General features: G+C 42.6%; 1 protein-coding gene across 1 annotated transcript in view; it reads left to right on the top strand.

Moving 5' to 3' along the window:
- Window positions 1-4,114: 4,114 nt before the first annotated feature.
- MOV10 (Mov10 RISC complex RNA helicase) overlaps window positions 4,115-16,365 on the top strand; it is a 31,033-nt gene continuing 18,782 nt past the window's right edge. The window contains exons 1-2 of the mRNA XM_042781960.1: window positions 4,115-4,222; window positions 4,529-4,711. Of these exons, the coding sequence (XP_042637894.1) occupies window positions 4,575-4,711 (137 nt within the window). The 5' untranslated portion in view covers window positions 4,115-4,222; window positions 4,529-4,574. The remainder of the gene's footprint in view (window positions 4,223-4,528; window positions 4,712-16,365) is intronic.

The following is a 16,365-nucleotide window of genomic DNA, read 5'->3' as shown; positions in this document are numbered from 1 at the left end:
TCTGAAATCCTTGGTTATTAGTGTAATTGGGAGGAAATCAATCCTCCTTGCCAAGTCCTTCAGAGCCCCATGAATTCTTTAGCCTCCCCTAGCAGAATATTTGCTCAAATTGTGTCTGTTTTATCACACGCTGCAGAAAATCAGCCTATGGTGTCCTAGGGCAAAGGTTTCCCAGCCAGACGGAATGGTGTTTTCTGTGGGGCCTCTCTCCCATATTTGGGTTTGAAAGGACACTGCTGAAGACTATTTGTTTCATCTGAGTCTGAGTAGTTGTGCCTCTGTTGGTTGCCAAGTTCCAGTGCCTGCTTTATTTTATTATCTAGAACTTTAATGGTGGAGTCATCTAGGTTCATGAGACCTTAACACATTCTGTCCAAACACAAAAAGACTGATACATAGCTAAATGCCTGTATATGCATTTACAATTTTATAAAGACCTACCCAGTGAGCCAGATACTCGGGACCACCTTCTAGTTCAGCTGTTTACTACTTGGGAAATAAATAAAGGAAGGATGGTAAAATTGTCAAAGCTAACATCACAGAGTTTGCTTAAAGCAAAAGCAAAAGAGATTTACTGAGGGAAAGAGATGGTCTGGATCAGGAAGACATCCAAATTTCAGAGTGAAGATGGCTTCTCTACTGGATAATGAGGAGGAAAGCATTTTTGAACAGTTACAAAATCATAATTGAAAGGGATGTCAAAGGCAGGATATCTAACAGGTATTTATCAGGGATAGATGGATAACGGGATTACATGATTGGTTAGGGGTATATAATGGCAAGTGTACATGCTATTCAGTTTATTACAAGGTGGTTGCAGGACAGGCTTTTTGGGTAACTTGTGAAAATTGCTTTCTCAATCATGTCTGTTTCTGGGGGTCTGTTGTAAAGATTTATTGATAATGCTGTGCATCAAGACCCCCGGAGCATAAGCTATCACATCTTATATCTGTTTGGCTATAGTGGAAAGACCTTTTGGGGGTAGATTGTGATATACTGCACCTGCTAGAGCTCAGAGAAAAAGAATGTCTCCTTTAAGGTATGATCAACATCAAGGTTAAAGGAACTGCTGTTAGAAAAGGCAGGTTTCAAATTCAACATGGATTCAAGACTCATGTGAAGACTTCAAAATAGACTTAAGCCTCCACTTTCAGGCTGCTCTATTTACATACACCAAGTGCCTCTGATTTAAAACTCTTACACAAAATATACAACAAAATTGGATGTCTTACAAGATAAGGTGAGCCAAAATTCTGCTTTGAACAAACAGGGTATATATAAACATATAGGGTAGGTACAAGCCTTCAAAGGGCAGAAACTAATTTCCCACCTCTTCAAATCCAAGATCTAAAAAATTGTTAACATATACAGACACACTTGCCATAGCCTTCCTTTCTTTTGGTCTGTGGTAGAAATGCCAATTTCAGTTTTCAAAGTTTGAAGTTTACTATTTTCCTTGATTTTTTTTTTTTTTAAACTACTGTCACAATCTTTGTTTGCATAGATTGCTTCTTAAGGGCTGTTTCTGGTTCCCTTAGGGAGTGCAGTCTAGTTGGAATACAGATGATGCAAGAATATTCCAATGTAGAAATTACGGAACTAAGGAGTAAGAATTAAAATGCTGAGCATCTAATTTTCTTCTCCAGAATAATCTTGGGAGACTACAGGGTTATTTCAGTAACACTGCACTATAGGAAGAGAGACCCCAGATTCAAAAATGTTCTATAGAGACTCATTAAGCCTTAAACAGGACAAAGACATTATCTGGATGAGGGAAACCGTCAGCATGTACCCATTACAGAGGCCAGTGGAATCCACTGAGTCACAAGTCTTGATGGTCATTGTGCAAGATAGAAAAGGAAATCATGACAAGATCTTGAGTGGTGGCGGGTCAATCCACTGTTGCAGGTGGGACTGCAGAGTTGGGGAAAGGACCATGACTGGGCTATGTACAAGACGGCAGGTTAAAAAAGGTTACAAGACTGGTTCTGGGGTTTTGATTATCTGATTACAAAGTAGTTGGATTATGACATGATCATGTGACCCTGAGTCATAGCCACCGGTGGTTACAAGACAACGCTAGGACCCCAACCTTTAACTTAAGTCAAATAATGTGTGATTGGCTACTTTGAGTAAATGCTCAGGCTTCCCTAGTTCTTTTTGTATCATTCTGCATACTAGTTAATCTGCTTTCAACCACAACTTCCTGAGGACAGACTACCCCTCTCTGGACTTACCCAAGACCTGTCTGAGCATAGCCACATTGTTGGTTTAATGGCCAGCAAGCATTGAGGAAGTACCAACTCAAATCCTGTCCAAACTTGCCATGACTCAAAATGGAGTTAAACCAAAAACCAAAATCACTGCTGTCGAGTCAGATCTGACTCATAGTGACCCCTCCTTGGGTTTCCAAGGCAGTATCTCTACGGAAGTAGATTGACCAGTCTTCCGAGTAGTGACTGATGGGTTTGAACCGCCTGCCTTCTGGTTAGCAGTCAGATGTCTTAGGCACTATGCTGAAAACACAGCCTTCAACAAACCAAGTGCTTTAGAATTTAAGCTTAAATGCAACACGAGTGTCAACAGTTTGAGATGGACTTCAGTGATGTTTGCACCCACACTAAGATCAGTCTTACTACTTTTACAGTCAGATTCTTATAAATCCCAATAGCTTTGGGAAAGACTTCAAGGAAGTATGAGACCAGAGCTGGATGTTAAAAGATGGGAAGGAAGGGAAGACCGTTCTAGACATCTAGGACAACATTTGTGAAAATAAGCATGACAACCCCATGTGAAGTGGATGGATTTTTCAGGTGAAATTGATTTAGAGAGGTTCCATAGTAACCAAAGCCACACGCAGCATCACATTTCGACACAAGACCAGGGGTTTATACTACACTACAGCTTTTTGTTTATATCTTGAGGACATTCAAGATATTGTGTCCAGAAATAATGGGGTATGCAAAGCAGCAGATTCTGAGATGGTAAGCAACAAAGCAGTTTTGAGGAACTCGCCTTATTCACTCTTTGGGCCTCATCAGTTAAAAATCTTTCAACAAAAGTAAAATCTTTGGCTACCTGCCTAGTTTCTTTTCTCATCTACTTTTTATAATCAGTTTCAAAGACAACATTTTCCCCATCCCTTTGACTCTGGTTCCCACTGACATTGCATTTCCTGTCGCTAAAGCCTGTTATTCCTGGCTTTATTTGGTTGTTGGCCTAGGAAAAGATACAAAGGTAGCCCAGCTGGAGCATGATCTGGGTTCTGGACATTCCTCACACTAGCTTAGATTGAGTGTGTGCCCACCTAAAGAGAGCTACTTTGGAGAACACTGGATTTGATATATTTGGAACTCTGGTATGTTTGTTGAAGAAAAAAAAAATTATGTAACTTTATTGTCTTTGCCTCATTCTGGTGTGTGTTGTGTTTTATTTCATTTCGGAGGATAAACAGATGCAAAGGCTTATGTTTATTTTTGTGGTATCCCCACCTCCTTTAGTTTGTCTTAATAGTCTCTATTCTGAAGCACTCGGGTTTGTTCCTTCTCTTCCTGGTACTGATGTTGTTGCTATTAACCTTTTATTGCCTAACAGTCCCTTGCTCTCTACAGGCTAATGTTTTGATGACTGTGGCAGCACTTACATATATACTAGGAACAATTAAAGAGCAATACAGACTGAAGTGCATTTAAGAGCCCAAATACGTTTGTCAAGGGTAGGGATCACCAGCCTTTACCACTTAACGAAGCTTGTGTAGCAGAAAAAAAGTAATCACTGTTCGTCCTGGCGGAACCCTTGTTCCCTCTCTCCCACACGTACACACCTCTATCTCAGAGACACTTGGTTCTTTCTCCTAAACTTCTTTGACCCTTTTTTTTCTTTTTTAAATATATAATTTTATTTCGTTATTTACTTTCTCCCCGCGTCTTAAAGTCCGAGAAGAGAAAATGGGGGAGGGGGTGTGTCTCCCCGCTTCCGTACTGGGTTGCGAACCCGGCAGCCCAGTGAGGTTCTGGATAAGCTGGCCCAGTTCAATTGCAGCCGATGCAGATCCTAGTCCCTGCCCTTCACTCTCCTGCATTTCAGTAAGTCCCAAGGCTCTTGGGGGGTGGGCGTGGGCGTAGTCTTAGCTGAGGTTCTGTGAACCTCTAGGACTGTACGGGGGGCCCCAGGCGGTAGCCGCGTTCGGATTCTGGCTAGATGCCAGGGGAGGGAGCTTGGGGTAAGGGGAGGGCCCTGAGGGAGGGGTCAGGCTCCTTAGGAAAGAGTTAATGGCTAGAGGGGGAGGGGACAGGAGGAAGAGACCGAAGGGAAGGCTCAGGTAGGAAAAGAGCGTGGAAGGGAAGCCTAGTGCGAAGGAAGCCTGCGGGGTCAGGGGTCAAGTTAGGGGGCTTTCCGCTGCTGCACACCCCCCCCCCACGCGGGGAGCAGCGGGTGGGGCCCCTGGTTCTGGTACCCCGTCAGCCCTTGTGCAGCCCCCCCCCCCACCCCAGGGCCGCCAACTTCCAGCTGCGGCCGCGACTTTCAGTTTCATTTCCACCGACCCTCTTGCCTGGGCCGCAGTCGCCGCCGCGATGCCCAGTAAGTTCAGCTGCCGCCAGCTCCGGGAGACGGGCCAGTCCTTCGAGAGTTTCCTGGTCGTTCGGGGACTGGGCATGGAGACAGATCGCGAGCGACTGCGGACCGTTTATAACCGGGACTTCAAGAGCAGGTACGCCGGCCCACGGTCGGGACCCGAATCGCGGGCCCAGCTCGCCGCCACGACCCCAGTGGCAGGGCGCGGAGAGGCGCAGCTTCCCAGCTGCTCAGGCCTGTCCTGGGGCGGCGCCGACCTTCTCTCCCGCGCGGTGCCCACGCCCCGCTAGCGCCGCTACACGCCGCCCGGAGTCCGCCCGTTCTGCCGGGGCCGGGCCTCTGCGCGGAGTCCCCACGGAGAGAGCCTCCCGACGGCGGGGAGCGGCATCCAGTGCCCAAGACCTGCTCGCGGGGGACAGGGCCAGGGGCGCCGCACACGGGTGGGGGAGGGGAGCCTCCGAAGGGGGCGCAGGCATCGCGGGAACGCGGGGGAGGGAACTGCCTGCTAATATCTGCGAGCCTTGGCGCGGGCTTTACGGGAACCCCCGCCCACTGTTTAGGGGCTGCTTGCTGCAGCGGCGGGGAGGGGGTGTCTACCCTCCCAGAAAGGTAAAGAGGTTCACTATAGGAGAGAGCCTCTCAGGAAGCACTGGAAAGAAGGAAAGGGCACAAACTACACAAGGTACCAACCCTCCATTAGCACCTGTGGCTTCTCCTTGGAGACCCAGAGCCAAGGACCGTCTCTGGGAGGCCCCTTCTCACCCTGTGGTTGAAGGTTTATTTTGTTCGCTTTTCCTGTTACCACCCCAGTGAAAAAGAGACTTCTCTCTGTCAAACCACCGAACTGTGCTTCAAAAACACCTCTATCAACAGGCTGCAGTCTTGGGTGGAAAACCAAGAAACAGTTTAACAGGGACAAATGTGAAGACCTCTACAAATAAATACAGGATGGTGGGATTTGGGCTTAAATAACAGACCTTCTGGAAAAGACCTTGGGTTTTAGCAGACCAAAAGGCCAATATGGCTAAGATATGGCAACTGAAAAAGCGAAAGAAATCTTTAGGATTGCGTTAGTACAAGTAAGAGGAGGAAGTAGTGATTCTCCATATTGGACCTGGAGTACTATTTTCAGTAATGGGAGTCGTATTTTAAGAGGGATGGTAACAGGTTTGAGCAACATCTTAAGAAGGGGCAAAGATGAAGAGGACTGCCCTGTGTGCTGGGCACTGATGGGAATATAAAGATGAAAAAATAAATGGTAGAGGCCTGATATGTATACAGTTAACCACTTTACCACCAGTTGTCCAGTACATTCCAACTCATGGTGGCCCCATGTGTATTAGATTAGAACTCTGCTCCTCAGAGTTTTTTTGGTGATGAAAAGTACACACCAAAGCATCTGCCAACCAACACAGCTTCCACATTTGCAACTCATAGACATTGATTACATTTTTCATTTTGTGCCACCATTCTCACAATCTTCATCCATTCCACCACAATTATCATATGGTTTTCAATGACTGATTTTTTGGTAGTGGATTGCCAGGTCATCTCTGGATTGATTCAACCACTAACCTTCTGTTAGCAGCCAAGCACGTTAACCATTTCATTTGCACCACCCAGGGGACTCCATAATTAACTATAATACATGGTAAAAAGAAATGAGGATTATAGTTGTTGTTGTTGTTATGTGTTGTTGAATCGGACCCGACTCATAGCGATTTCCAAGGCAGTATCACTACAGAAGTAGATTGCTCAACCTTCCTTCCCAGGAGTGGCTGGTACGGTTGAACCACCAGCCTTCTGGTTAGCAGTCAAGTGCCTTAGGCACTGTGCTACCAGAGCTCCTAGTAGAAGTTAAAAAGAAAAAAAAAAAATGCTGGAGGAATGTAGAGAAACAGAGCATGTATCATGAAGTTACATTATAACAATACTTAACATACATGAATGCACCTATAGCCACACCACTTAAGTATAACATGACTCCTAACCTCTTCCTTTGGCTCTCAGCTGAAGATACGCAACATGTTCCAAAACTAGACCAAACCAAACTCAATGGCCATTGAGTCAATTTTGACTCATAGGACCCCCTTTGGGTTTCTGAGGCAGTAAATCTTTACGGAAGTAGATTGCCCAGTCTTCCTTTTGTGGAGTGGCTGGTGGATTTGAACCACCAACCTTCTGGTTAGCAGTCGCACGCCTTAGGCACTACACCACCAGATGTCTGATTGCATACCGAAGAACCACATATACTGTGATTTTGGGCAATTCTTAAAAGTAACTTTTATTATCCTTTTTTTTTTTTTTTAATATAAATAAGAGACCCCTATTGCCATCGAGGCAGTTAAAATTCATGGTGACCTTACAGGACAGAGTAGAACTGCCCCATAGAATTTCCAAGACTGTAAATCTTAACTGAAGGAAACTGCCACATGTTTCTCCCACATAGGAGCTGGTGGGTTCAAACTACAGACCTATCGATTCACAGCTGAGTGCTTAACCACTCTGCCACCAGCGCTTCTTAAATAAGATACCAAAAACAAAAACAAACTCACTGCCGTCGAGTTGATTTCAACTCACAGCGACCCCTCCTTGGATTTCCAAGGCAGTATCAGTACAGAAGTAGATTGCCCAATCTTCCTTACGAAGAGTGGCAGGTGGGTTTGAACTGCCAGCCTTCTGGTTAGCAGTCCGATGCCTTAGGCACTACACCACCAGAGCTTTTAAATTAGATACCACTACCCTGTAATTCTTAATTGGGAAATCGAGGGAGAAAGTGGCGATGACTTTTGCCTTGAAGGATAGATGGATTTTAGTACGTCGAGAAGGGAGAAAGGCCACTATATATATATATGAGTTCATATTTTATTGTAAAACCCAGTCAGAAAAACAGAAGTTTGCTTAAAATGAGAAAAAATTGAGGAGGACAGAGTTATCCTTGAACATTCATAAGACTGACATAGTGGAGTGGTTTGTACTCCCAGGTCACTCCACAGCAGAACAATCTCATCAAAATGGCTCCCCTCCACAGACACACCCAGATGGAAGAGAACTTTGGGAGGCATCCTTTAAAACCAGGTTCCAGTGCTATGAAACTAACCCCCATCCTCACATCAGGAATGAATTCCTTCTTCCTCTGAGCTCTCATAGCTCATTATTCACACCTTGCTTGTGGCCTGATTGCACTCTGAGTCATGTTAGACCTACTAGACCACTACCTTCCTGTCAGACTGCCAGATCCTCTGAAGGCAGGAACTGACTTTTAATCTTGCTTGCATCTTCCTTCAGTCTCTAACACAGTGCCTTTTATGTAGCAGGTGCTCAATAAGTGCTTGCAGAGAATCTAATTAATAGTAAGAGTTGACCTGTAACTGAATGGATTGTAGCAGGAGCTAGAGCAATTCACTCCATCAGGGATTCTGCACTGGAGGGGGTAGGTTCCTTCCAACTCAGTTATTTTATGACATAAAAGGCTGTACTCCCAACTTTTGCTTTTCCTATTGGTAAAATTATTTAATGAGGTTCTGTCTTGGTCCCTTTTTCCAAAAAGGGTAGTCTAGTATAGGGAGCAGCAGGAGCTCTGGTGGCTTAGTGCCTAAGGCATTTGACTGCTAACCAGAAGGCTGGTGGTTCAAACCCACCACCCACTCCTGGGAAGGAAGGTGGAGCAATCTACTTCCATGCAGATACTGCCTCAGAAACCCAGGAGGGGTCGCTGTGAGTTGGGATCAACTCAACAGCAGTGAGGTTTTTTTTTTTTTTTTTTTGAGTAGGGAGCAGCAGATGTATAGACAAACGCAAGACAATGTTTGGAGTCAGACAGCTCAAGTTCAAATCCCAGCTCTGCCACTTACTGGGTTATTTGACTTTGAACAACTATCTAATCTTTTATTTCCCCACCTGTAAGAATGTGAATAACGCCTTTCTTTCAGGGTTGTGTGAAGCCAAAATGGGCTATTATTTTAGGTCAGGTGTTTGCACTGCGTGGTAGGTAGCATATTGCACGGGCTTTGTGAGTGGTAGCTTTCGTTTTTAAAATGGTAATTAGAAGTCAGTTGTATGGGCTAAGGATTGGTATCATGAAAGTTTTCTGAGAAAAGACAATTCTTGCCTTGGGTAGGAGACTCTTAAGTAATACTGGCTGAGTGCCTCTTAAGAGCAGAGCAGTGTGGGAGTTAGTGGAGTCACAGAGAAGGACCCTGCCTGAGAAAGGAGATGACAATTAAATAATTGCATAATCGGAACAATTACTCTTGGGACAAGTGCTTGTAAGAAGTGCAGTATGTAATGAGAATGTCCATCTTGGAGGCCTGACTTAGTACAGGGATGAGAGAAGCTTTTGGGAGAAAGTGGTGTTTAAACAGAATCCTGCAGGGCAGCATGGTCCAAGCAGAGGGAGCAGTGCATTCAAAGGCTGACAGTGAACTCAGTGGAGGCAACAGCAGCATCGTAGAGGATCTGTGGGCCATGGGAAGGCATTGTGGGGACCTTTTTATTGATTTGTTTTGTTTTTAATCTGAATAGAAATAGGAAAGTCCAGAAGGTTTCAAAGTAGGAGAATTAACAAAATGGGGGGCGGTTAGAAAGATCATTCTGGCTTCTGGTGTGGAGAACAGCTTGGTGGTTCGATTATCAGGTTATTTAAAACATTTTTTAAATACTCTATCCACAATGAAGAATACATTTTACTAGTATACACAACTTTCACAAAGTAGTATGTACTCTTGAAACAATATACTCACTCTCTGCCTGTTGGTACTTTTTATTCTATTTTGTTTCAGTTTTTAAAAAAAAAAAATCTTGGTCTTGACCTGCTAATGAGTATTGTGCCATAGTTTGTAAAAAACTAGATGTCACTCTGAGATCGCTTCCAAATCTGATATTATGTCCTGAAATATCATTCCCGTAGCTGTTAGCCTTTTCTGAACTGGGTCTCAAAAGAGTAGTCATCGTTCACTCAACGAACAACAGAGGCCAAGGGCAGGGCATTGCAGACTCAGATATCCACTGTGGAGCAGAAGTCTGTGGAGGGCGCATGTGACAAAGCAGCTGGGTATGACGATCCATATAACATTTAAGGATAGATATGATTTGAGGTCCCATCGTAGGGTGAAGATCTGTACCTCACTTCCTCTAATAAATTGGGCATGGTACTACTTGCTACTTCAAAGAGTTGTTATGAGGATTAAATGATACAGTGATACATTTAGCCTCTTAGAACAGTCTATAGTAAGTACTCAATAAATGTTTCCTGTTGTTATCATTGTCACTGTTACTGTGGAGGGTCTGAGGAGGCTGTGTTAAAAGGTTAGCATTCAATGCTGAAGGTGGAATACTGAGGGGTTCTAAGTAGGGGGGACATGAACAGATTTGTGTTGGTAACTCATGCAAAAAGGAGCCCTGGTGGTACAGTGGTTAAACACTAGGGTGGTTCAAACCCACCAACTGCTCCTCAGAAGGAAGATTGGGCAAGCTACTTCCGTAGAGATACCGCCTGAGAAACCCAAGGAGGAGTTGCTGTGAGTCGAATTGACTTGACAGCAGTGAGTTTGGTTTTTTGGTTTTTGCTAATCTAAAGGTGGGAGCTCTGGTAGCGTAGTGCCTGAGGCACCTGACTGCTAACCAGAAGGCTAGGCGTTCAAACCCACCAGCTACTCCTCGGAAGGAAGGTTGGGCAATCTACTTCTGTAGTGATACCACCTCGGAAACCCGAGGAGGGGTCGCTATGAGCCGGGGCCGACTTGATGGCACATAACAACAACAATCTAAAGGTCAGCACTGCAGACCCACCAGCCACTCCAGGGTAGAAAGATGGGGTTGCCCGCTTCTGTAAAGATTACAGTCTTGGAAACCTTATGGAACAGCTCTACTCTTCCAGTTGGAATCAACTCAAAAGCAATGGGTGGGCTTAACTCATACAGACTTGAAGGATGGATGAGTAAGAGGGATGTGAATCCAGAGGGGTAGGGATTGTTTTCCTACCTGAGCCTAGAAAAATGAACAAAGGGACATCAGGCAGTTCATAGAAGAAACACAAATGGAAAATAAACAGAAAAGATCCCCCACTGTATTCGTAATTGTGGGAAAGGTAAATGTAAACTAGGTATCATTTTGCACCATAAAAACTAGTTGCTCTGGAGTTGATCTTGAGTCATGGTGTCCCCAGGTATGTCAGTAGAATTGCAGTCCATAGGGTTTTCACTGGCTGATAGTTCTGACGTAGAGCACCAGGGCTGTTCTTCCACGGCACCTCTGGGTGGACTCAGACAGACAAGCTTTTGCCTTATATGGCTTGGCAAGCAGTTTTAAATTAAAAATGTGTGGTGTTAAGAGTCTGGAAAAAGGATGTTCTCAAACAGGAATATAAATTTGAACAACTTACGTAGAGGGCAGTTTGGCAGAGCTTGTCAAATTTGTAAATGTTCACTCTCTTTGACCTAGAAGTTCTACTGCAAGGAATTTTTCCATAAAAATGCTCCTACAACAAGGATTTTTGTGCAAGGATGGTTATTGTAACATTTGATAGAGCCAAAAACTGTAGGCAGCCTGTCTGTCACTGGAGAAATAGTTAAGGACACCACGATCCTTTGCCGCCATTCGTGGCATGGTGAAGCGTTGTCATAGAAATGTGTCCATGATGGTGAAAAAAGGCCTGTTGCAGAATAATATATGAAGCATATATAATCTCATTTTTTGTATGTTTAAAAAATGGTTATATATGCACTGGAAAAACATACATCAAACAAGTAGGCAGTTGGGACTGAGGGAATAAGGCCTTTATTTTTTTTTAATTTTTTTATTGTGATTTGGGTGAAGATTTACAGAGCAAATTCACTTTCCATACAGCAGTTCACAAACACTTCATCTCACGACACTGACTTCAATTTACTACAATGCAACAGCTCTCCTCCCACTTCCTCCCCATAGTTACCTCTTCCCTGTGTCCATCCCTCCATGCACTCCTGCCCCCTGAGCTGTCTCCCTGTGCATAAGCAGCCCTTCTTTCTCCCATGATTGTTCTCTCCAAGGAGTGTATCTACCTCAGGTAAGTGTTCAACTCATATGCCTATCTTTTGTTTGGCTGGAAACCACAGGTGTGGGTTCAATTCCAGACCTGAAGGGTAGCTAGGGGCCGTAGTCTCAGTGGTTCCACCAGGCTCTATCGGACCAGCAAACCTGGTCCCCACTTTTTTTTTTCTCCAAATGATTTTGAGTTTTGCTCCACATTGTTCTCCCTCTCTATCAAGGATCTCCCACATAGATCTCCTTCCAAGTGGATGACAGTGGTAGCCAGGCACCATCTAGTTCTTCTGGTCTCATAGCTGTATAGGCTGTAGATCGGGGATGGTATACCAGGGGAATAAGGCCTTTAATATGTTATGTTAGATAACAGGTCATATTTGAATGTTTTTTTTACACTTTTGGTGACTATCCTTTGTTTATCTCTTTATGCACACGTACTTATACCACACCCAGGAAAGTTTGCCCACATGGGATCATTATCATAGATCCTTTTTTTATTGCAGATCCCACTTCATATCAGCATTCCACTTCCATTTCCACATTCCATCCCATGAAATGTATCAGCCAGGTAACTCATGCTATCAGCCAGGATATTTTTTGGTTGTCATTTTATTTATTTATTTATTTTTTGTTGTTGTCATTTTATTTTTAAAACAAAAAAGCAGTTGCCTTCTAGTGAATTACTATTTGTGACGACCCCATGTGTGACAGAGTAGAATTAATTGTGCTCCTTAGGGTTTCAGTAGCTGATTTTTTGAAAGTAGGTCACCAGGCCTTACTTCGAAGGCATCAAAGAGATCATGTTACGCTCATTTTCCACATCCTGCTTTTCTTACATAACACATGTGTCGTGGAAATCACTTCTGATCATTTGGTGTATACCTCTGATGCACTGTGGGGATGCACGAAAATTTTCAAACATACAGAAACGTTTAAATAGCGTACTCCGCACACCAAAATACCTATCATCTAGATTCCTTAATGAACATTATACTGTATTTGCTTTAGCACATATCTGCCCTTTTATCCATCCCTGTATCCATTAGCAAGCCATCTTCATTTTTTTCATGCATTTCACAGTAAGTTACAGACATGTGTGCACTTCACTCCTAAATACTTCAGCATGATTGTTAACTACAGTTCAAAAGTGATTTCCAATTTTTTTTAATCAAATGTACATACAATGAAATTGACAAATCTTAAGTGCAGCATTCATTGAGTTTTAACAGATGCACATACCTGTGTGCAAACCCCTATGGAGATAAAGAACATTACATCACCTCCAGAAAATTCTTTCTTGCCCTTTCCTAGTCAACTTCTGTCCACCTGGAGGCAACCACTGCTCTGAAGTTGCTCACTATAGGGCCTTTTCTAAAACCTATAAGGCATCTTTCACTAGGCTTATTTTTTCCTCCCAAGTTTTTGAGATTCATACATGTTGCTACATATATTAGTTCCTTTCTCTCACTGAGTTGTATTTCTTTGTAGGGATACAAATCACAGCTTGTTTATCCATTCTCCTGTTTATGGTCACTGTTTTCTGTTTGGGGCTATTTTGATTAAAGCCTCTATGAAAATTCTTGTACATAAGTGGACATGTTTTCCTTTCTCTCGAGGATATACCTAGGAGTGGAATATCTGTGTCATAGGGTAGGTATGTTTAGTTTAGTAAGAAACCACCAGACTTTTTCCAATGTGATTATATCATTTTACATTCCAGTGGACAGTATTGCAAAAGTTCTGGGTGTTTCACATTTTTACCAATGTTTGGTGTTGTCAGCCTTTCACATTTTAGCCATTTTGGTGAGTGTGGTGCATTCTTTATAATGACTACATAATATTCCATGGTATGAATGCAATAAACATCCTTGCATATTGGTGTTTTTCTTTTTATGGGATAAATTCCCAGGAATGGGATTCCTGAGTTAAACATACCTGTATTTTAAATGTTAGTAGATTTTGCTGAAGAGGTTGTAATACTTCACCTTTCTACCAATAATGCACGTCAGCAATACATTTTATAGCTATTTTTGATTTTTGTCAGTCTGATGGGAATAAAATAATACCACTTTTACTTTAATTTTTGTTTCTTTACTTTAGGAGCTTATTTTTGTAGTTTTTTTTTTTTTTTATCATTTAGATTTGTTCTTTAAATATTGTTGTTGTTGTTTTTATGTGCCATCAAGTTGGACCTGACTCATAGCGACCCTTCCTTAAGTTTCGGAGGCGGTATCACTACGGAAGTAGATTGCCCAACCTTCCTTCTGAGGAGTGGCTGGTGGGTTTGAACCGTCAGCCTTCTGGTTAGCAGGCAAGTGCCTTAGGCACTACGCTACCAGAACTCCCGTTCTTTAAATAGAATATTCCATTTTTTTTATTGTCAATTTGTAAGAAAATGTGTGTAGTGTAAAAATTAACTCTTTGCCTGCCATTTGCATTCATTTTCTGTTCTCTGTTATTTTGCCATATGAATGTTTACGTTTATATATGTAGTGTTTGTGTTTTCTTTAATGACTTCTGGTCCAGTCTTGGTAGAAAGTTCCCTAGAAATCTAGAGTAGATGGACATTATAAGGATCAGACATTTTTTCAACAAACATATACTAAATTTGTGATTTTTCTTTTTAAACTTTTTTTTTAAAATTACTGTTACCTTAGACCAGGCGTAGGTGAGTTCAGGTAGTAGTAGCAGACATGGGGAATAGTAGTAATGAATATTTAGGTGGTAGAAGTAAAAGTTGCCAAATGTGCAAAGGTGAGTTCTGCCTGTCAGTGTGCTTCATGGAGAAGTTTCCAAAAACAGGAGGTTTCACATTAAAAGTTTGATTTTGGCTTCTTTCAAAAGCCCAAAGATCTGGCCACCTGGGCATGTTTTCCTTCCTGACAACATTTGGCTGGAAATGATTGGCAGTTACTCCTTTCTCCAGACATACAGTCCTCAGTTTGTTTCGTGCTTACCCTACCCCATTCCCCACCTCCTCAACCCTCCCAACCTCACCTTGAGCTGGAAGCCTGGAGCCATTTATCATGGCACTGTTTTTTCTTATAGTAGAGTTATGAGGGACATAGCCCTTCTTACACTAATGTCCCTTACAGTTGGGACTCTATGTTTGTTATACTGTGGTGGCTTGCATGTTGCTGTGAGTCTGGAGGCTACACCACTGGCATTTCAAGTACTACCAGAGTCACTGTGGTGGACAGGTTTCAGACTAAGATAGACTTGGAAGAAGGAAGGGCCCATCCACTTCTCAAACAGTGGAAGGCCAGTGAAAACCTTATGAATAGCACTGAAACACTGTCTGATATATTACTGGAAAACTTGATGAATAGCCATAAAACATTGTCTGATACAGTGCCAGAAGATGAGCCTTGTCAGGTCAGAGAGTACTCAAAATACAACTGGGAAAGATCTGCCTCCCTAAAGTAGAGTTGACCTTAATGACGTGAATGGAGTACAGCTTTCGGGACCTCCATTTGCTGATGGGGCATGGTTCAAAATGAGAAGGAACAGCTGCAAACATCCATTAATTATCAGAATGCAGAATGTAAGAAGTATGAATGTAGGAAAATGAAAAGTTATGAAAAATGGAATGGGACGCATAAAGATTTATATCCTAGCCATTAGTGAGCGAAATTGGACTGGTTTCGGCCATTTTATATCAGACAATCATGATCTACTATGCCGGGAATGACAAATTGAAGAGGAAAGGTGTTGTGTTTATTGTCACAAAGAATGTCTCCAGATCTTTCCTGAAGTACATACGCCTACAAGAAAGACCAGTTAATGCTACTGTTATTCACATTTATGCACCATTCACTAAAACCAAAGATGAGGAAATTGAAGATATTTACCAACTTCTGCAGTCTGAAGTTGACCAAACATGCAATCAAGATGTGTTAACTATTACTGGTAATTGGAAAGCAAAAGTTGGAAACAAAGAAAAATCACCAGTAGTTGGAAAATACAGCCTTGGTGATAGAAATGATGGTGAAAGTGACATGATAGAATTTTGCAAGACCAATCACTTACTCATTGCAAATACCTTTTTTCAACAACATATACAGTGACCATACACATGGACCTTGCCAGATGGAATACACAGGAATCAGATTGACTGCATCCGTGGAAAGAGGTAATTGAGTAGGCAGCTCAGTATCTTCAAGCTAAAGCAAGGCCAGGAGCTGACTGTGGAAGAGATTGTTAATTGCTGATGTGCAAGTTCAAGTTGAATCTGAAGACAATTAAAACAAGTCCATGAGAGCAAAACTACAACCTTGATTATATCCCACCTGAATTTAGAGACTATCTGAAGAATAGATTTGACACATTGAACACCAGTGACCAAAGACCAGGCAGGTTATGGGATGACAACAAGGACATCATACATGAAGAAAGCAAAAGGTCATTAAAAAGACAGGAAAGTCCCAATCCAGATCTCATCAACATTCTTTAGGGATATGGAAAAAAAAAATCACTAACTTTATATGAAAAGGAAAGAGACCTCAGATAAGCAAAGCACTATTGAAGAAGAAAAACAAAGTAGGAGGTCTCACATTGCCAGATCTCAAAACCTGCTAGACAACCACAGTAGTCAAAACTGCCTGGTATTGGTTTAATGACAGATACATAGACCAATGGAATAGAATTGAGAACCCAGAAATAGATACATCGACCTATAATCAGCTGAAATTTAACAAAGGGCCAGAATCCATTAAATGGGGAAGAGAATGTTTGTTTAATAAATGGTGCTGGCAAAACTGGAGATCC

This window comes from Orycteropus afer, unplaced genomic scaffold, assembly GCF_000298275.1.
Source record: "Orycteropus afer afer isolate SDZICR_OR568_19922 unplaced genomic scaffold, OryAfe1.0 scaffold00010, whole genome shotgun sequence".
Classification (NCBI taxonomy): domain Eukaryota; kingdom Metazoa; phylum Chordata; class Mammalia; order Tubulidentata; family Orycteropodidae; genus Orycteropus; species Orycteropus afer.
This window is presented reverse-complemented; position numbering and strand designations above follow the sequence as displayed.